Below are 23,127 nucleotides of genomic sequence, written 5' to 3'. Positions count from 1 at the left end.
GTCTGTGTATTGCTTTCAAATCCTCTGACTGTTTCTTCCTCCTTCAAAAGACGGGTAAAAGGGTGGTTGGTTAAATAAACCATCATTCTACTGGAAGATGAATATTCATCCCATCCAGATAGAGCATCCCAGAGCACGTCGTTGAATGCCTCCCAAATCCAGGGTGCTGATCTGTAGCTGAGCAATTAGAGCAGAGCAGACTCTACATTTAAAATCCACCCTAACACAAGGTCAGGTAGAGGCATCTGGCAACATTAGAAAGACATTCTGGGAAATGCGGGGAATTTGTTAGAGAAGCCAAAAGTACTGAAAGCAGTGAATTATAACGCTCCATCACAAAAAAAGAAAACTTAACATCACAAAGTGAATACTCTGAACGGATCCAAAGGTGGAATTTGCTTCACAGTAGCACCGCAAATATAAATTCTGCAGTGCTAATGCAAATTAAAGTTACCCTGAGGAGTTTTTGACCACTAATAGCACAATGGAGCAGTATTTTTATGAGCGGGTCCTCATTTTGTTTGTCTCGTGCCAAAGCTTAACACATAACACATGCATGTGTGAGAATGCAGGGGTATCCCAGTGTTTTCACATCATTTCACTGATTGACAGGTGGCAGTAATATACCACAAAAAGCAGCAAAATGCAGTGAAAAGGAAGCAAGTAATTATCAAAAAATCGGACTTACAGATGTTTTAAGAGAAAGGAAGTGCGTTCAACATGTTTGTTAGACCTCTACGATACACATAATGTGTACAAAAGAACCCCACAGGGCACCTTTAATTGTATGACAGTAAATTTTTACTACCAGCAAATATCCAGCAAAGCACATCACACTTAAACATGTAAAAGTTTTTGTTCTCTTGTTACGCCTGATTTTGTCCTGGACATGTTGCTCCTTTACCACATGACCATATCAGAAAGGAACATGTGTTATGCTGTTGAATGTCTGCAAAAGTATGTTTCCTAGAAGTGAAGCTAATGAAACTTTGGAGATGGAATTCGTGTCTGTGTAACATTGTAAGCACAGATTAGTGAAGTTATTCCTGATTATGTCATTAAACAGAATTAATGGGAGGAGAATGTGATTGCTTCTCCGCCATACCAGCTGCTTCAAAACATTTGAGAGAGTAAATAAACTCCTCTACTTGTGTGAATTACACTGCTATTTTAAGACCTGTGTCCATGGCAACTCTGTCAATTATTTTGCAATCAGCAGCAGCACCTGGGTAGCTTTAAAAGTGCCTTTTCAAGACAGGAAAGACAGGAGGAAACATAGAAATTGTGGGTGAAGGAGGAAGGTGTTTTTTCTCCCTGCCTCTTGAGTGATACCATGACACCCGTCTCTATGTTTCTTCTCTCATCCATTCTTTTTTCCATTCATCATTCCCCACAGACTTGTTACTAATCTTTTCATTAGGGGTTTAACCATTGCTTTAATCCTCCACTGCTTTCTTTTTCTTCTCTCTCTTGTCTATCTTTATAGGAGACTGCTTTTTCCGTAGCCCCAGCATTATCCCTTGAAACAACTAGCACAGATTACTGTTAAGCCAACGGTGTCCACCCCACCAGTACTCATTTGGTCTTAAAGGTATACTAGCACTTGTATGATAGAGAAACACACTTTTATTCATTTATTCACCAAACTATGTTTAAGAATAATCTCATAGATGGAATTTCTCTGTAGACATACTGAAACTCAGCCGCACTCCTTGTGTCTCTTCTCTGAAACCTGACTGCCTCTTCATTGCTGCCAACAGCTGGACAACTGAGGCAGTACTGAGCAGCTGAGCAATGGATATGGACAGTGGTGAGAGTATGAGAGGAATGAGGCAAAGAAAATTTGTGGAGAACTTGGAGCTCTTCCGATTTTCACACATTCTCAATGGCCAATCTCTGCAGAAAGCAGGCGAGACGGATGATTTGTCAGTTGTGGAAATGTGCAAAAGTTGCGAGGGGAAGCTCTCCGTGTGTTACAGAGGGAAAGCAGCTTTGAATCACACTTAGACCGTCCAAGCAGCGCTTCTTTGTAAGTATGTCACAGCCTTAATTCCTTGCTGTCACATTTTCAACTACAGTGTCATTCCATGGCTGTTCAAGTGACAGTAAATACTTCGCTACTAGGCTTGTAGGTGACATAAGTCCCCAAATTTGTACGTCAAAGTCCAATTTTACCAAAATAAATTTGCATCTGTTTTGAATGTTCAGAGTGAGTCTCTAACCTTTAACCTCACCACTTCAACCCCAACTCTAACCCCTTAACCCTCATCATACCAGCAGCACAAAGGCTAAAAGTGTGTGTGTGTGGGTGTGCAGAATGAGATGAGCTTGGTTCAGGCTAAATACAGCTCACTCAGGACAGGGTTTAGGAGTCGTTAAGAGGGCTTATCCAACACACACACACACACACACACACACACACACGCTGGAAGTTTGCACACAAGTAGACATGAACACAACATAGACAGGCAGACAGACACACACAGACACACACTCACACACATACACACCAGAGGCTCATAGTCTCTGGAGGCACACACACGACAACACGCAGGTTCGCAAATGTGTAAATGTGTCTAATAGTTGTTTTGATGTTGGATGATGGCATCATGATTGTGCCGATGATGACAAAGCATTTCAGAGTGCAGGTTGCCACACTGACTATTTTACCAATGCAAGTTAAAACAGCTGACCTGGTTTCAGCCTGCATTTTAAATCATTAAAGTGATTAAAAATCTCCCAAAACTATTTAAAAAAATGAAATAAAAACTCATTGATGGGGAAGAAGCTGTTGAAAAGAAGCTGCAGGGTGATTCCTGTAAAGTGTTGTTGCGCACTAGCAGTAACATCCACATTGTGAAACCAACAGGGCTAATGGGAAGTAGCACTAAAATGATTAAGTGATTAATCAACTCATGTATTGACAGAAAAGTAATGGTTAACAGAACTGATTATTGGTTAAGCGTTTAAGTAATTTATTAGGCGACAACACTTAGTGTCTACAGCCATGCCAGCAGCTAGGTGAGGCTGTAATTAGGCACAGTGGTGCTTTGAGTTAAATGTTCAGATCAGCATGCTAACATGCTATTTAGCAGGCATAATGTTTTACCATCGTAGTTTATCATGTTAGCAGGCTAACATTTCCTATTTAGGACTAAACACAAATAACAGCTGAGGCTTATGGGAATGTCATTAGGTTTGCAGTTATTTGGCCATAAACCAAAATATTGAGTAAACTGAAATTTTTACCTGATGGTGGCTCTAGATGCCTGTTTTCAGCTTTTCCTTCATCCGACTGACGTGAATTTGTAGTGAAGCTTGGAAATGTTACAAGAGATAAAATACGACTCAGGTGTGCTTCCAGCTGGGTTGAGGCTTTTAAAAAGGTCCAAACCTGAATGAAGAGCGTAGAGAACACATCAATAAGACACTGGACTAAATGTCTCAAGACGTCAGTAAAACTGAGTAAATTAAAGTCTTTTGCACAGACATACATGGTTCCCAGAGGATCAATCCTGTCGACTTTGGTGATCTCCTGACTTTTCCTCCACCTCCACCAGGATGTTGACATTTTTGCTTTTTAGTGACATGTCTTGACAACTATTGGATGGATTGCCACGTAATTTGGTGCAGCTAGACATTCATGGCCACCTGCCACCAGCTGGTCAAGGTTTTCACTAACTTTATGAAATATGTCCACAGACATTTATGGTGTCCAGACAATGAGGAATCCTAATGACTTTGTTGATGCTCGGAGTTTTTCCTCTGGTCCCACCATAAATTTAAAATTTGTGGTTTTGAATAAAATATTGCAAAAATTATTGGGTGGATTTCAATGAAATGTGTTTCAGACATTAGTGTACCTCTCAGGATCAATATAGTCACTTTTACTGTAGCGCCATCATCAGATCAAATGTTTTAATTGTTTAACAATTTGGTTTATAACCAAATACTTGAAATATTCCCACCAGCCTAATTAGTACTCTGTGTTAGTGCTAATAAGTGAATATTAGCATGCCAACATAAACTAAGATGATGAACAAACAATATACCTGCTGTAACATCAGCATGTTAGCATTTAACTGAATCAAAGCACTCCTGGATACAACCTTACAGATCCACTAGCATGGCTGTAAACATTTGTAGATTGAAAGATAAGTTGATTTATTGAAATAATAATTGATAATCACCCTAATGGGAAGTTGCATATATATGTGCTGTATATATATTTTCAGTTATATGGATCATGACGTTATTTCTTAATGGTTATAACATGGTAACAAAACTTAACAATGATGTACTGTAAAAATGCTAAAAAATGCTTCATGTAGCACAGGTAAAAACTCAGAAATATTTATAAGCCCAGGGCTGCAACTAACGATTATTTTCATTATCTTTTTAATTAATTGATTAATTATTTTGGTCAATAAAACATCAAAACTGTGAAAATGTCCATCACAATTTCCTAGAGTCCACGGTGATGTCATCAAATGTCTTATTTTGTCCGAACAACAGTCCAAAACCCAAAAGTGTAAACATTTCTGTAATGTAAAGCAGCAAAAATGTAAGAACCTGAAACCATCAAATTTTTGGCAATTTGGCATCAATTAAACCTACATGATTAATGATTTATGATCAAAATAGTTGATTAATATTCTCTTGATGAGCTAATCAATTAATCGTTGCAGCCCTATGCAGGTCTACATTACCTTGTATGTTCAGTAACAAGTATTGAGTATCACTTTGTTTCGCCACATTTTATTTACAGAATAAATAAAGATTTGGAAAGCTGGAGAGACTTCAGCTTTTGGTGTTTGGTTTGGTTCATGTGTATTTCTGTTGCTGTGGTCGTACAGTATGATGACGTCTCCTTCTGTCACAGTGGTTATAGCAGCCATGTTTACTGGTGGTCTTGACTCACCAAGCAGTAACTGTACACACATGCGCACATGCAGACACACATAAACATACATCTCACCAAGTGACGTCGTCTCTGTCCAGTTCAGAAGCCACAAATACAGTGTGTTAAGTCATTTTGCGCCCGGAGGATAATTATGTAAATAAGAGAAAGGATGAGTGTGTGTCTTTCTGCATGGCAGGTTTGCTCTGGTTATGTAATTTGGTCAGTGACCTTTTAACAATATTTTGCTTTTGGTTTCCTTGTAAGTTGCTCCGAACACAGACAGAAGGCGTCAAACGCATGATTTGTCTGTGAAAGATTTATTTCTCTCTCTGTGTTTGTTTTAATCCTCGTCCTCTCCGTTTCTTCCAGAGTGACCAAGTTCTGGTTTGGTGTGAAAACCACAGACGCTGCGCACAGGTAAATACACATACACACAAACCTGCACTACTATGAGGATGTTGTACTGACTTGCATTCACTCAGGTTTACAGTCATAACTATAACCTAACTCTAAAACCAAGTCTTTGGTGCAAGGTTAAAGACTAGTGATTCAACACTTGTTAGCAGTACTTCCAACTTGGTTGTGTGTGCCAGCAGCCATGGTTGGACTTGTTCATGGGTAATAAGCTGGTGAAGACCAGTGATGGTGGATCATAGGAAAAAGCTTGAACCCATGTGTTATGCTCGTCTGGTGAAGCAGCCGTAGCATTTCCCAGAGCAATAGTAGATGTACCAGTGACAAATAACATAGTGCAAAGAGGAATTGGGCATTTCAAATCTGTGCCAAATGAGGCAGAAATCTGAAATGTCTTAACTGTAAAATAAATTGTTAACCTCATGTGTCTCCAGATATGAATAGATATTGTTTGAAACTTTTGTATCTTACCAGACAGCTCTAGTGTAGCCTTAAACAGCATCTGTATTATACCTTGGCCATGATAAATATTAAAAAGTCACTTTGGATAAAAGCGTTTGCCAAATGACAAAATGTAATGTTTATGATTGGCTGGCACATTATTACAAAATTGTATAACAGGATACTTCAAATAAATATTTTGGTTAACAGTTTGTACACAAGGCATATTAACATAAATGCACTTAACCACAGAAACAACGTATTTATGCTTCACATTGTCCGCTAACTGTCACTGGTGGAGGAAACTAAATCACATGTTGAACTGCAAACAAAAAACAATAAAAAATGGATGATGATTTGTTTTTGCTTGTAGTAAGTGGCAATAGAAGAAGTTTTATAATACACAACAATGTACCTTGATCCTAGAAAGTAATAAACTTGATGCACAATACAAAGCAGCCTCTGCCTCAAGAGGCAAAGAGACAGAGTGACAGAGTCCTCAGAGTCTTTCTCTCCCTTCACTTCTCTATGGAATCTTTACACTCACCGCACGACTCCTGTAATAGCAAAGGTTGTGTTTTCAGTTAAAATAATGTCCTCCCCTATATCCCCATTATCCATCCTCCCTGGAGCAGAAATTAGCCCCTGTTTATTCACTTAACACTGCCTGCCAGGAGGCCTCAGTGTGTGTGTGTGTGTGTGTGTGTGTGTGCGCTAATTCATTGTTTGATTCATGAGTAGTTTCCATACTGATTATTTTTAGCTGCCAGTCTGTCCACTCTGCAGCAGTTCCAGCTTGTTACAGCTTTCTGGTTTTAGACTGCTGGTCCCACCTCAGAGTCACAGTCTGCCGTGGGTGGATAAAACTGAGACTGAAGCAGTTTAATGCAAATGATCATGTTCTAAATCAGAAAGGCTAAAAGCTTGTCAGGGAAAATGTGTTACATACTGTAAAAAAAAAAAAAAATTACCGTACATTAGAAGGAACGCATATTTTAATTTTAAACAAGGAGATTAGAAATACTTTTACGGACTAAAGAATGATGCTGTGCTATTTGCAGGCAAAACACGTCTGTGAAATATCTGTCCACCATGACCTTTTACTTACAGACTTTAACTTACTCAGTATTAATGATGTCTTGAGAGATTCAGTTCAGCTTCTTATTGATGTGTTTTCTGCACTCTTCGTTCAGGTTCAGACCTTTTTAAAAGCTTCATCCCAGCTGGAAGCACACCTGAGTCGTAATTTATTTCTTGCAACATTTCCAAGCTTCGCTACAAATTCACATGACAGTTGGATAAAGGAAAAGCTGAAAACAGGCAGAGTGAGCGTTTTTTTTTTTTTTTTTTTTTCTCGGCAGCGCATATCTCAGTAGAGTGTGTGTCGAGGTCAGCATGGGTTAATGTCAACAACAGCCAAGAGCACGTCCCGCCCAAAACTACCACCAACAGATTGTTGCAGAGGATACCACACTGAGCGAAACATCAGACATCAGCTTTCAACTATACCTAACCCCCCACTACCTCAAACAAAAACACACAGCTCCTTTGACCTCAACCAAACTTTTCTCTTTCCTTGCTTTCCTTCCTTTGTTTCTATTCCTGATGTTTAGAGTTCAACAAAGAAACAAAGAAAATGAGAAAAGAAAATATTTTCTAGATTAATACTGTGTCTAAACTTTATTACCCTGGCTTCGGGTCTTGCTGTTGTACATGTATGAATACCAGTGTGGCACTATGTTGTAACCGTGGTCCAACAGCAGTCTCAGAGACTGGCCAGTGGGGGCTGGCTCTGCGTAGACCACAATTTTCCTCTCAGACAGCCTGATACTGCACAGACATGCACAGTGTCTCCTCTTGCTTGTTTCAATTGCAAACTTATTAATTCTTACCATTTTACAGTCTGTTGAAAGTGGATACAGTGCAATTTGTAAAAGTCACCACGGAAAGCCAATGAAAATAAATTAGAACAGAAACAAATGTGTCCCAGTCCTCAGCAATAATTGCCAAGATTAATCAAAATAATGAATTACACAGTAGAGGAAGTCCACCACTGTTAATGCTCCCAAGGTGTGAGTGTTTGTTAACACAATATGTTTAGAGCTTGCTGTTTTTTTTATTGATTATGTGCCCTGGGAACATTACACAGCCTACACAGTCCACTTCATTATTGTTTTATAAGGCTATTAGACTAAAGTGCCCTATTCTTCTCGATTCTGCTCTGCATTTGTTCTTGTAAAATATTTGATATAAGAGGGTAAACCACAGAATTAAAGACAGACAGACGAGGGTATGGTTAAAAATGTTCTGATACTAGTGCAGATGCTCACAATACTTTTTTTCATAACTTACATTTAGGAATACAAACAGTTTAACCCGACCGATGGTTTTTGAAGTTGATACAGATGATGATATATGAGCATTTAAAAGAATCCAATAATAATATTAGTACGCATATTAGTACGCATCTCATGTGCACCCCGAATGACAGCCACACAGAGAGGTTTTGACGGCCCACCAGCCCAAAAATGTATTTTTGATGGCCCACCGGGATTTGTCCCAGCATGTCTGATGGCCAGTAGTTACACCACTGGCTGTAATCTATTGTTGTGGCTAAATTGTTTTTAGCGTCACACAATCCCCATGAATTGACTCGTTTCACTATAAGAACTATTGATCCATTTAGTCTTTTGGTTTTTGAAGTTGATACAGATGATGATATTTGAGCGTTTAAAAGAATCCAATAATAATAGTAGTACTGCAGTTAAAGATTATTTTCATTATTGATTAATAGAAGAAAGTGACTATGACTAAACGATTATTCAATTATTAAAAAAGTTGGGGATCAATTTTCACTTGGCTAATTAATCAGCTAATAGTTGCAGCTTTAAATAATATATTGGCAGATTTAAACATTTAACATAAAAGTTTTTTTGATGAGGAGCCTTAAAGCTTTAATATGTAACTATTCCACATTAAAATGTCTAATAACTAGACCTATGTTATATATTTTGTTGAGTTGTGTACTTACATTATCCCAAATGTTTACAGCAATTTTCAAACCCAGAGAAATCTGTAATTTTAATCAAGGTAATTGTCTGTTTCATTTGGTCGCCTGTCAATGGCGTCATACCCCCTCTACCAAAGAGTATATGTGCACAAGATGCATGCATCGGCGTTGTGTTTGTCTGCTACAATGGCGTCTACCAAAGAGTATACACCCACAAGATAATACATCGGTGTTGTGGTTGTTCGCCAGAAACTGTAATAAATTGACTTTTATTCAGTTTTAAGCCACATTTTTATGATAAACTTTTTAGAGCATGGTTGTTTTTAACTTTTGGAGAGGAGGAGACCTCTGTGGATAATTCGGCTCCTGGTAAAAACATCCTGAACGATGAACACTGTAGTAATCCTATCCTAGAGAAGCTGGTTGTTTAACAATGAAGACAACAACTCCCATGATCCCACGCTACTTCACAACATCATCACACTCAGTCTTTTCCTATTGTTTTGATTGAGAGAACCCATAGCGGCTGAAATTACATACTGTGCATTTAAATGTATTTTTTCTTAAGAATTGTGACAAATGTGTAATGAGCAAAGTATTTTACAGTAAAAAAATGTAATGTAATGTAACAATCGCACTATCTATAAATTCCTTTAAAGTAGGAATGCTGGACTTTTGTCCTTCTGGAAGTGAGAGTAAAGGAGGGCGCTCGGCTGTCATTGCCCGACACAGGAATGTAACACGCTCTCATGCGCACCCCGAATGACAGCCACACAGAGAGGTTTTGACGGTCCACCAGCCCAAAAATGTATTTTTGATGGCCCACCGGGGTTTGTCCCAGTATGTCTGATGGCCAGTAGTTACACCACTGGCTGTAATCTATTGTTGTGGCTAAACTGTTTTGAGCGTGACACAATCCCCATGAATTGACTCGTTTCATTATAAGAATTTGATCCATTTAGTCCGATAACATTTGGAAAGTCTAGGAGAACCGCACAATTAACGGCCAAATGGCCAGCGCGGGAATGTTGCGCCTGACACGAGATTTAAAAACTCTGTGTACTATGAAATACAGAGAGATTTATCTGGCGGTGATAGACTTAATCAGTGTTGAGTGAACTCGTTTGGCTTGAATATAACGGACGTTCAAGTTCCGCACTGCAAGTTTAAACATATCTTTGCTAATTCTGTACAACAAATTTTTTGTAACTTATTAGCTGACAAACCCATTGATACTGCTGATATCTGCCAATTTACTGGTCAGGCTCTAATAAAGAGAAGCCAATGGCTAACGTGTCAGGAACTGTCAGGAACTACCTGATCACCATTTTGATGGTGACATTTGATGATAGCTTTCAGTACTTGAGTTTTCAATAATCTGTGCCACAGACGCATTTCATTTGGTACCAAAAGAGTATTGAGGTTCAATATCCAGCTCTAGTTTTAGCATTTTCTGTAGTACAGTAAAAAAGAGAGAATGAGGGATGAGAAGGAGTAGAGTCCCCTGGTCATTAGCTGTTGATCTGTTGAAGGAAAAACACTCCTCTGCACAGTGTGATGTTTTAACTTTTTCTCTGGGGAGCCACATTTTTCTTATGTTTATAAAACCAATTTTAGAGCTATTAGTAAGGCAAATCTAACAAAATGTGACTTGGTCTCAACCTACATTCCACTGCAGGATCTCATAAAGCCTTTTGGCAGTGTAACATGCTCAATAACGTTTGACAGAGAGTTTTACAGAATAATTTGGGGACTCATATTAGCTTTCCCTCAACTCCTTTTTTGGTCATGATCCAGACTTTGAGCAATGTTGATCTATATTTTTCTCACTGAGTTGTAACATGCGTAACACATCGTCACACACCCACCCACACACACACACACAAAATGGTGTGCTGAGAAACTAAAGGATTACTTTAATTTTCCCATGTCATCTATTTCAAATAGGATGCTTTGATTGTTTTTTTCATAACAAAAAGTCACAAAAAACAAGCAAGTTATTTGAAATTTTATGCATTTTCTTTGAATCATCCTCAGTTTCGGAGCCCTGGCAGCATTTGTTTAAAAAATGTTTGACTGCTATAAACAAAATTGCAAGACTTCCTGACAGATAGGAGACAATTATTTATAAATGAAGAATGCTTAAGAATAAAAAAAAAACACATTTCTCTAAGGTCACTCCTCCTGTGAGTGTAGTGCCTTTTACAGGATAAGAGAAAGAGGGAGGAAAAAACAGATAAAGGTAAGCAGCGTCTCATTGACTGTGCTTTTTTTATCTGTTCCTTTGTTACATCAATACCCAGGGTCTTACTATTGAAGACACACACACACACACCAGGCAGATGTTGTACTAACACATATGGTTTGTGTCACATCATCAGTGGACTCTCTCATGGAAACACACATGGGAGTTGACTAAAACTACAGCCCTCACTCAAATCTTCCATCTGTCCATTTCCTCCTTCTTTTATCTCTTTCCTTCTCTCTCACACACTCACAGATCACACACACACACACACACACACACACACACACACACACACACACGCGCAGTTGTAGTAGTAATGTGTACCAGGTGTGTGAGGCAGCGGGATGTCCACTAACAAACAGGTCTGATGCAGAACAACGGTGCAGAGGTATCAAGTCACGGTTACTCTTTCATTCCTCATAACTTAGTTTTAAGAAGTTCAAATTACTTGTAATACCAGCTGGATCAGTTCTGCGTGTTTACTGTCCTTCGATTTGTAATTTGTAGATTTCACCTTATACTTATAACTCAAACTGTACCCTCTCACATTTGAATTATATTTTAATTACATGTGAATCAATCTTCCCTACAATCAGTCAGTCTTCCCCGACAGGATTCCTTTCAAAATATAAAACATGAGAAGCTGCCACAAGAAGCACCACTACTCTTTTATTCATGCAACTTATAAGAGGTTCTTTGATGCCAACATAGAGGACAGGGGTGGTTCTTATTTTACCCCACTACCCTATTTAACCCTCTCTATAAATATCTCTATAAAAATGTCCACATATTTTTCTGAAGAAAAATATTCATCCATCAATTTTAAGTCATTTAGGGTTGTGAATGTCACTGTGTCTCAGCCACATAATCCACCTCCTCTTGGGGGTTTCTAAAGCTTTCCCAGTCTCCTCGCCGTTGGACGTGCCCAAAAAACCTCCAGAGGAAAGCTGCCTAATCCTTACAAGGCAAAGGAGCAGCAATTCCTTTGTGATGGCAGGGTTTTCCTTAACTTTTTTCTAATGGTGAAGACCCACTGGAAGCGAATGAATTGCACATTGTCGCCTCTGCTACTTCTCACTTCTCACTATGGCACTGGCTGGCAAGCACGTAGAGATATTTTTGTCACAGTGTCAACAAGTTTTTAGACTGTAAGTAGGGATGGGTATCGTTAGGATTTTATTCAATACCAATACTGCTTATTGAAACTGATGCTCGATACTCTTATTGATACTACTCTCCATAATTTGGTGCAAAAAATAAAGATGTGACAATTCAAAAGTTACTCATTTACGAACATAACAGTTAAATTAGAAATACTTAAAACCAATGCTGTGTCCTGAGTTAATAACTATACTTATTTACATGACGATTAGGGCTGTAATCAATCAAAGAAAATCTTGGCTGACTGAAACTCTATCTACTCTTCAACCAATGGATCGTTCGATGGGGAAAAAAGTGATATTCATGTGATATAGTAAACAAGCCAAGTTAGCCCTCCAAGCTAGCGCATATTACCTACTTAGCAGGTGATATCATGGTGATAGCTAGTGTTGGCGACACTTTTTTTTTTGCTGACAATGAATTAACGTTACATAGATAACGATAGCAGCACTGTTCACTGTCACCTGCCCAGGAGCTTATAACTATTTTGGTACTGACCAGTTAGGAATCAGTGCCACTTTAGTACTGGTTCTTGATACCCATCCCTACCCGTAAGCATTTTTTAGCATTGTTCTTAGCACCATTGTGTAAGTAAGCAACTTGCTGCTCTCTCTTACAGTTTGCACTACTTCTTTGTCCTTGTCCTTGTAATCTGGTAGAGAAGGATCGTATAAAAGTGGAATTCCCGAAATGGCATAAATTATTTTCTCCTCTACGGACATCTTCCCATAGATTTCTGGTCCACCATTAATCCACTTTATCAGTTTCACTGCATCAATTCCAGGAGAATGTCACTCTCGTTTGCATAAAGTTCACATTTTTTAACTTTTGACCCCTCCCTTTTTTTTGTGCTGCCAGTCAGACCTGCATCATGTGGAATCCACAATGCCTTGTGAAGAGATTCACTCGTGTCCCAAAGAAAATGAATGAGGGTGAAGTTTGTGTCGCATCATGCTGCATTCAGCACCCAGCAAAGGAAACTCATCACAGTCTCCTTTATGGTAATTTTGGCCAATGCCAAGATTAACCAGATGACTTAGAGCAGGGCTTTTCAAAGTCTGGACGTGAGTTTGCATCTGGACTGAATTATAAGTCAGTCCGGACCCAGCCCATACCTAGTGTTATGAATACAATACATTATGGAGTGTAACGTTTTCTATGTTGAAACAAATTTTCTAATGATCAGTAAGTTGTTAGTGACGTTGAGTATACAGTGTAGCTGCAGATCTTTCACAGCAGCCCTGTCCCCAGATAAATGTGGTTTTAATGTGGCTTATTTCCCTATTGTTGACATTGTTGTCATGGTGACGTTAACTGCTGGAGAGCGTGTTGTTGTTGCTGACTTCACGCATTAACGTCACACCGGAGAAGTTGCTATCAGCTCCTAAATTGCAGACACAGAATGTGTCTCCTTTTATCTAGCACACAATTTCAACAACTAGTGTAAATATAGTTGTAAGCAGGGTCGGACTGGCCATTGCGAGCAATCTCAGTTGGCCGGTCACTCTTTGGTCTGCTTGAGCAGCCCGTTATACAAAAACAAGAGCGAGAGAGATGTGTCGTCGGCCCACTTTGATTATGCACCAACCCCCCCCTCTGAGTTAAAAGTTTGAGAACCCCTGGCATAGATCTACTGGAAAATCTAGAGCTTTGCCTCAACCATGTGTTCACCACAAAAAAATCTGGTACAATGCTTACATCACTACAGACACTGCATCAACCTCCCTGTCACACTTTACAATCCTGAGTCTCACCTCTATTGCGCTGCTCTCAGCTGAAAATTGTGCGTTGGTTTGAAATGAAATCAGCACTCACAATGTTGTGATCAATAGGTAGGAAGAAATGGACGAGGAGGAATCACTTGGAAAGAGCTTCAGCAATCAGGCAGTCATCTCTCTGTGTTATTCTGAACCCCCTCCTCTGTCTCCCCCTTAGACTTTAACAGCGCTCATTATCATTTCACTTGCACAACCCAATACAACAGCTGCAAACAACAGCTTATATAAGCTTGCACATCTTCTGCTGGCATCATTTGAACTCTGCTTCTTTCTTCTACTTTTCCCACAGTCATCTCTATTCCTTTTGCTATTAACACTTGTCCACAAGTTTAATATGATATCTGGTTGAGATATGTTACATTTACTGGGCCATAAGTGCCAGTTCTGTCAAAATATTGTCAGAAATGCCAGCTTATGCTCCCACAGCAAAGGAATACACCAGGTATTAAAGTCTGATAAATGAATAGAACCAGCTAATCTGGTAAACTTCAGCATGTTTTTAATAACCTGCGGTATGTTAAGTATTTTGACCTCAACCTGCCACCAACACATCCATTTCTTCATGGTCCATACTTCCGTCTTTTCTCTGTCCAAAAATCTTTAACACAGACCAGACAATTTAGCATCCTTCAGTAGCTGTGTTCTCTATTTTAGACAGAGAGGAAGCACAAGAAGTAATTGATTAGTGGAAACGCAGAGAGAGAGAAAGCTGGGGTAGGATTCAGTCGTAGGCAAGTGTGGGTGCGTGTGGTTCGAGAGGTGAAGAAGTTAACCACTGAACTATCTTGAGGCATTTGTCTTTTTTTTACTGTCTTTCCAATCTCTCTTTCCTTTCCTCTATTCTCTTTCCTGCTGCCTTTCCACTCCTTCCACAAGCTGCCGACATAAGTTAACTCTGGTTGTGTTGCATGTTTTTCCAAAGGCTTGGCTAAACTCTAACCTGCTTTTCAAAGGGATTTTTGGAATTTGTTCCGCTACTTTTCACTCAATTACCACAAAGCCTGAAGTGTGTGTGTGTGTGTGTGTGTGTGTGTGTGTGAGAGAGAGTGTATGCATGAACATATGCATGTGTATGCATATTTGAAATATAAAACAAAGATGCTTGTACCATCTGAAAAACTAGAATTTCATTTATTGTATGAGTTCAAGTGCAATTAATTCACACCATAAACAATTACAATTAAGATTACTATGAATAGAATATATAGTATATCTGAAGAAAATCAAGATGGTAAGTAGTAAGAAGGTCGCTGGTTTGATCCCCGGCTCCTCCGTTCTACATGTCAAAGTGTCCCCGGGCAAGATACTGAGCCCCAAATTGCTCCTGATGGCTGTGTGAGTGTCTGTGTGAATGGTTGGGTGACATTTGGATTAAAAAAAAGTGCTCTATCACTCCTGCTGAGCAGGTTGGCACCTTGCATGGCAGCCTCTGCCATCAGTGTAAGAATTTGTGTGTGAATGTTGGCATGTGTTGTAAAGCGTTTTGAGTGGTCGGTAGACTAGAAAAGCGCTGTATAAATGCAGTCCATTTACCTTTTATATTAAACAAGCTGTGGTTTCAATCACAGTCACTCTGTTGTTAAAAAGCCTGCAGTTAGATACAGTATTTTCACCCAGGAGATTAAGGCCTATAGTTACTGGTATTATTACAGTATTTCAGTTTCACACTTGTAAGTTAGTTGTTTGGAGGGCTTCATACTTTCCCCACCACACCCTCAACTTCAAATCAGTAGAGACCTGTAAGTATAATCACAAAAAACTGTCAGTCTGTATCAATCTATAAACTGCATGTTACATTGTGGACCACCCGGTCAGATTTTGCAGGAAATCTACTGGATTGCTTTGCAGAATAAAACATGAAGATGATGCTAACAGAGCTTCCAGGTTCTCAGAGTGGCTGATGATGGGAATAAGAAAAGCCAAACCAAGGAATCTTTTACAGAATAAGAAAACATTGTTCATACCTGTTGCTGTGTTGCAACAGAACAAAGTTTTTAAAATGTAGTTTTACCTTTAAGAGACATAAGTTGATAGTCTGATCGTAATTGTAATTGAGTCAAAATGATTTCATTATACACTAAGGCATTGTAATTAATTCATACAAAGATGATGACTAAAATGCTAATAAGGCAGGTTATCAATGTGTCAGCAATAGAGTATCTAAAATTTAAAGTGAAAGCTGGCATCTTGTTTAGTCATTCTTTGATCAGATAGTTCCTAATTTATTTACACTATATTAACATTTTTAATATTTAGTTATATTTAATAATATAGAAAAACATATTTATGTTTGTGAAAGTAAGGTATCGAAAAAAAGTATTGTTTTGTACCAAAACTCATATATACTGTAATACTTCACATACTGTATGTGGAAAATAGAAAATAAACCCTGAATAACTGATGACAAAGTGAAAACATAAATTAACATAAATAGTCTTTCACATTGCACCCACTGAACTAGTGACCGTGTGTATGGAGAGTGAGCACATCTGGTCTGTGGCTGTCTGTCTCTCTCTACCAACTTCTCTCTGGACCTGTTTCACTGTTTGTCTTTCATCTCCTCTCTCCTTTTCAACTGACACTCACTCCTTTCCCCCCTCCATCCTCTCCGAAACCACATCTCTCCTCCCTTCCCTCTCTCGTTTCCTCTCCTCCCTCTCACTGAGTGTGGCTGTCATCCCTCTATCGTGGCAGGTGAGGCCATTAAACAGCAGGAGAGCAGGAGGGTTGAGAGACAAGGTGTGTGTTTGTGTGTATGTGTGTGTGTGATTAATTATTATACAGATACCAGAGGAGATCCTATGCAAACTGTGCACACATTCAGACACAGGCAGAGTGATTAATCTCAGCTCTGTTGTTACAGTGTTTTGGTGTGTTAAACAGTAACATCTCTAACCTCTGACCTGTGCTGTGTCTACTGCACATAACTCATCATGTCGCCTTCAGGGCCAAAAGTGTCCGTTTGTCTCTCAGCCCCTCTTATACAAACACGGTGCATGTACTTTAAAGTGATTTACAACATGCAAGTGATATTTGAGAGTGTAAGGTGTATGCTGCATACATACCAAGAGTGTTTTCACTCAAATCCATTAGCCTTGTCCTCCCCCTCTCTCCCCTCCCTCCCATTTCTCTCCCTACTGTACGACTGACCATCTACAATAGTGGTGGCAGAGGAATTCAGATTCTTCACCTTAGTAAAATACCACAATGGAAAAGTACTGCATTACAAGTAGAAGTGTTTCACTTAAGATTTTAGTGAAAGCTGCAATGACCAAATTTTTGTTAGATTACCAGTGGAAGAAATGTGGAATGTGAAAGTTGTCGCTCATATGTCATCCAACTCCCCTCAGTTTTACAGATCATTTTAGCATCTTTCAGCTCATTGTTTTGGTTTTACGGCCCGTAAGTTTACCATATTTCAATTCAATTCAACACAACTTTGTTTATCCATGTATGCTTTCACTCTGTGTCGTAGTTCTCATCAGTGGTGTTTCCAAAAGCAGCAGAGAGCGGTTTTCAGAGAAAAAGCTCTGATAAACCCACTATATGAATGAACAAGGTCAGTGACTAGCTAGAGAACATAGTGGAGAGTGAATACTGGACTTAGATTAACTCGGTGTCCAGAAACAGGGCTCTATTTAAATATGGATGTGGTTCATTAGTTGCTGGACGTGTAAATACAAAAACAACGGTAACATGACATAGTGATAATATGTCTTGCCCTAAGTGCACTGCCTCCACATGGCCAAAAAGGAAAAATACCCATTACGAATATATATTATGAATAACCCCTCTATGTGTTACTATATGTTATTTCATTATTGTATTATGATTACTGAAACATTAACCTGTAAGCAGCCTTTTACTGCTGATCAAAGTGTAGCTGTGATTTTAACTACTTCATATAGTGTTGGGTAGTTTAATCAGTAACAATGCATTGCATTTAATAAACTGATAATGTATTTTGCATGTCAATTTTCTATAGCTGTCGTAGGTTCTGTGCTACTACCAGCACAGAACCTAAGTGAGAGAAGGCATTTGAGGCAGAGATTAGTGATGAACATACCTGAGAAACTAGGACACTGTTGTCATTGAGCCCCTTCTGAGGTTTCGTGAGCAACAGTAACCAATGAAACATGGGTGAGGGGGAGATGCCCACTTGAAAACCCAGAGAAGCCTTTGGGTAGACTTTGCTCCAGGGAAGGAGCATGCCAAAGAAGGACATAAATTACTTTTTATGAGTATCATTTTTTGCCAAAAGCATCAACAAGCACATCCAAGAGGGCAACATTTCAAACTGGTCAAGCAGAGAATGCGTGCTGTATTTTAAAATACACCAGGCTTTGTTTTCAATTCTAATGAAGTACAGCTACAGTAAAGACAGTATTCCTATGTTTCCAACTTAAGATGCCCACACCAATTACATTTATATGTCAACACAGTCCTGTTAGCACAGTTTAGTTCCTTATAAATAATTTTCTGAATATTGGAGCTTACACCAAAGCCATTTAACCCAGAGACGACTCCTGAATTAGTAAAGACCCAATAATGAATGTCAGTGAGAATGGATGTGTTTGCCTTAGAGGAGCAAAGAGGAGGAGGAGGAGGAGAGGCAGAGAGATTAAGGGAGCTGTGATTGGAGCTGAGGCAAGAAAAGGAGGCAGAGAGGTGAGATGAGAGGTGAAGGAGGAGGAGAGGAGGAGTGATAGGGTGAAGACAGGAGACAAAAAGAACAGAGGATTAGAGAAAGGGATGGAAGGGGGAGCAAGGAATAGGGGAGGGTGAAGGACGAGATGGAGAGGAATGAAAAATTAAACATGTCTGTAACTGATCAAAGCGGCAGCAAAAGACGAGAGGGGGGAGTAAAGGGGTGGGCTGGGTTTGGATGCAAGATGGAGTGGAGGGGGTGTAAAAAAAAAAAAAAGACAATACGTTGGTTTGTGTGTGTGTGTGTGTGTGTGTGTGTGTGTGTGTGTGTGTAAGGTGTTTTTGGGCAGATTTTGACAACCTTAAGCCCAGCACAGCACGTGGTCAAATGAAGAGACCCATGGGAGCTCCTTGAAGAAACACATCACACTTCAGGATCTAGTTACAGTACTGTGTGTGTGTGTATGTGTGTGTGTGTGTCTTATATTATCTCTGTGTCTCCTCATACTCTTTCAGGAATGCACCAGAAACTAGCAGTAGAAAAAAAAAAGGGAAAATAACTTAAAGTGATACTTCTCTCGAAACTTATCTTTTGTGGAAGGAAACATAGGCCTCAAATGTGGCTATAAAAAGTTTGTAGTTTGCTTCCTGATGGAGTTAAAAGGCTGCGGTCAGCTTGGATTGATTACAGTTATAATGTATTCCAGTGTGACAAATTTCATGGCTAGACAAATATCAAATTGTTAAAAAAAAGTGCAACACATCGCATCATTTCTGTTCATATGTATCATAAGGGTGTACCAAACAATCATATCTTTGCCAAAATATTCATGTTGATAAGTGGAAGAGCAGCAGATGGGCAGTCTCACATGCATGTAGTGGTGGTTTTAAATGCCACTTAGACTGGTTGTGATGCCTAAAGGGCAGCACATACACATTGAAGTGTCAACCCACAATCAGCTCTTCTCAAAAGCAACAATTATATGACATTTGCTCCCCCAAACCTGTGCAATGACTACTTCTTCTGTCTGTATGGTGTGTCTGGTATATACTATGTCAAATGATGTGATGTGTCTTGCACTTCAGCTTTGTCTTCTAACTTTAGTCATAAATTAGCATCATCCACTAAGAATTTGCTGATCAAAATATGCATGAAACTGCTGCTTGATCTTCTACACTGTCATCAGAAAGTTTATAACATATGACAACAACAGGGGCAGTTCATGAATAAAAAAATATGTGACTAACTGGTCTCTCACGGTGTGCGAACTCACGCTCACAAACTCAACTGAGCTTTGCCTGAGGATTGAGGCACTAAGCTTTGTAATAGGCCATATTTTGGTAAAAATGTGAATGTTTGGAACACAGCGAACATAGAGATGGACAGCAGAGACGGGGGTTGGTTGTTTTTCTGGTTTTGATTTTTATGATGTCAGTTTTGAAATCCCTGCATGAATCTAAGCTGACCACAACCTTTGTTTTCTGTGGAGAAGCAAACTGCAACCTTTTTTGCAGCCACATTTCAAATGTACACGGCAAGAGTGGCAACTGTACTACTCAAAAGATAGATTTGAAGTATTACCTTAAGCTAAACTAAATTTATTTGTAATTTAAGTGAAATTAACCAACTGTACAACATTAAACAGCTGTCACGCTTCATGCTGAGACCCCAATTTATATCCCACAAGTTGTAAAATCAGGCATATGTGGCTTCAACTGGCTTTGGTTTGTTGATTTTGTATGAACCCTACTTACAAGTCACTATTTTGTGTTCATTTTATACATTAAATTAAAGTTTACATGGTCCAAAATGCAGTGACCAGTGCAGTGAAGTGAAGTGTGATGATAACCCTAAAAGCCCACAGTTGTCATTTGTAAAAAAGCAAATGCGCCTATTTAAAACAGCTGAGATTGTTTCCATCCAACAGTAGCCATTTATTTTTATAAGCAGAGTTTTTATGCCTCTTTGTCAGTTCTGTTTGTTCCCCTGGAATCAGTGTGATGGAATAAATTGGAGAAATGATTGAAGCCAGGCACACTGGGGAGCTGAGGGAGACAGACGGACAGACAGAGAGAGAGAGAGAGAGAGAGAGAGAGAGAGGAGGGGGCGAAGGTTGGGGGGGTGAAACCGCAGTTTTTATGTGTTGTCTGGTTTTAATTTGGTAAGAGCCATCATTCACCAGTTCACTGAGGTGGCAAACCAGATGAGTGTGTGTGTGTGTGGGTGTGCTTTAAAAATGTGGATTTCCTTCTGTGTTCTCTACCTGCTTAAACACTGAGCTATGTTTTCGCAAATTCTAAAACCTCTGCCACTTTATTTATTCTTGCCCCGCGTTGTTTTATATTCCATGTATTTTGTTAAACCTTGGCTTACTTTTAAAGGTGGTGATGTACAAACTTTGTCCTCTACTAATTTCATCATGTGTAATATGAAACAGTCAGTGTAAATTGCAAAATACTTCCTTGATTGTTCTCAAAACCTCATTTGTTTATTTCTATCCATTTTTTTCACATTTAGTGCCTTCAGCCATGCAAAGAACTGTGGGAAACCAGGAAGATGCTTTCTCCAAAGTCTTGTGAGGTAAGATAGAGAGTGCATAGTTTGTCTGTGTGTTTGTGTAAGTCACAGTGTCACCTCTGCACTAGAAACTTGCTTTTATTGGCATAACGAGAGAGTTTTTTTGTGTCTTTGTGCGCCATGAATTAACATTCTTGCGTGTGTTTATGCAAGGTTTTGTTTGAGTGTTATGAATAACATATTTGTGAGCTTTTGAATATATACATGTGAGAGCGTGCACCAGTTTTGTGTGTATTTTGTACGTGTTTGTGTGTGGCCCCTAAATGATTATTTGCAGAGCCAGTCACTGTGGTTTTCAGATAGATTAGTTTTTCATCACAATAGCTGAAGCATGTTACTGGCTGGATGGCTGACTGGCTGGCTGGTTAGGAACACAGGGTAATTCAGAGCTATTAACTAAAGCTTGTGTTTACATTTTGCTGATCTGCAGCCATGTGCTCAGACACACACACATATACACACAAATACACACACAGTTGTATACACATGTACTCCTTTTCAGACCAAATCTCAAGGGTTGCCTTCAAAGACTCAGTAGGAGTTAACCAAAGGAAACACTTTCACCTCTGCTGTGTGTTTTCCTGCCCCCATGTGTGTATTTGTGTGTATTGTAATAATAACTTCCCTCCCCTCACTTCACCTCTCTCCTCTCCCTCTTTCTCTCATTTATGTACTCTCCCTCCATCAGAAGCAGACAGAGTGTGTGACGAGCAGGGAGTTTCTGGCCTCGCTGAGGTCATCCAGACAGGGTGACTGCCCTCCGCCTCAGCGAGCGACCGGATTCGCCGCAGCCTGCGTGGAGAGCTGCTCGTCAGACCCACATTGTCCATCCCCCAGGAAGTGCTGCTCCAACGGCTGTGGACACACTTGCCAAGCCCCAGCCAATCTATATAAAGGTAAATTTAACTCCCGGGCAGCTGGTTGGCGCTTGTTTGCAACATCCTGAGGGTTTTAAGTGAGAACATATTTAACCCTTACATACTGTTCATATTCTGACTCTTCACAGTATCCTCTCATAATTAGTCTCTATACCAAACTTCCACAAATCTATTTTTCATTCATAAATACCTTGTCAGTCATTAATAAATGAGTGATTAATCCTTAATGAAGCTTTCAGAGAGCTGAGAGAATATTATTAAGATTTTACACAATTGGTTTATGGTGAAAAAACATCGATCACACTATGTTATGGTTGAATGTTACTGTATCTGATTTTTGAATTTTAATATAAAACTAATAAGTATCATATGTGTATTAGCTGCACAAACTAAAGTTGAAATAAATAAAATTAAAAAAAATCAATTTTTGGTGTATTTCAGGTCATTTCAGGAAAAGTCATAAAATTTCAGGCTAAAGAATGATGTTTAGGTGTTTTTACTGCTCTCAAATGTACAAATGGGGGACCTGAACAGTGAGGGTTAACGAAATAATTGTTTTTGATTGCATCAGGCCGAGCTCTGGGCTACTTAGTAGAGTTGATGTTGATAAAGGAATTCTATTGGTTGATCAGTCTAATGCTTGCACACATTCCAACTAATAATATTTTTTCTATGAGGTGTGCTTTAATCAGGCTTTTTTTTATTTTAGAAAAAAGCTCTGTTAGCTGATATGCTACCACCCATTCTTGTTACTCACAGCACTGTACACGTTTTTAGATGTTTGTACGGGAGGGATGTACTTCCAATTTTTAATGACATCTGGCACTTGTTCCTGTGGTGTTTAAATACATTTATGGTGAGTTGCTTTTGGTCAAAAGTGTCTGCCAAATAAATGAAATGTAATTTAATGTGATAAAGATCCTTAAATACTGCCTGCTTGACTGCGTCTGAAGTCCCAGAGGGTCCCAATTTGGTTAACAGCTCCATCTCAAGTCTGTGTGAGGTCTAGACAGGAACATGAACTGCCTCAGATGCCTTTGTGGTGAAGATTGGACCACCATCATAATTA

The 23,127-nt window shown here is 39.2% G+C and overlaps 1 protein-coding gene across 1 annotated transcript in view; it reads left to right on the top strand.

Moving 5' to 3' along the window:
* The window catches only part of anos1b (anosmin 1b), a 53,373-nt gene that overhangs the window by 7,497 nt on the left and 22,749 nt on the right, over positions 1-23,127 (top strand). The window contains exons 2-4 of the mRNA XM_067596457.1: positions 5,273-5,320; positions 21,121-21,183; positions 21,869-22,076. Of these exons, the coding sequence (XP_067452558.1) occupies positions 5,273-5,320; positions 21,121-21,183; positions 21,869-22,076 (319 nt within the window). The remainder of the gene's footprint in view (positions 1-5,272; positions 5,321-21,120; positions 21,184-21,868; positions 22,077-23,127) is intronic.

The sequence above is a fragment of the Thunnus thynnus genome, chromosome 8 (assembly GCF_963924715.1).
Source record: "Thunnus thynnus chromosome 8, fThuThy2.1, whole genome shotgun sequence".
Lineage (NCBI taxonomy): Eukaryota > Metazoa > Chordata > Actinopteri > Scombriformes > Scombridae > Thunnus > Thunnus thynnus.
Note: the sequence above shows the minus strand (reverse complement) of the source record. Positions and strands in the feature narration are given on the sequence as shown.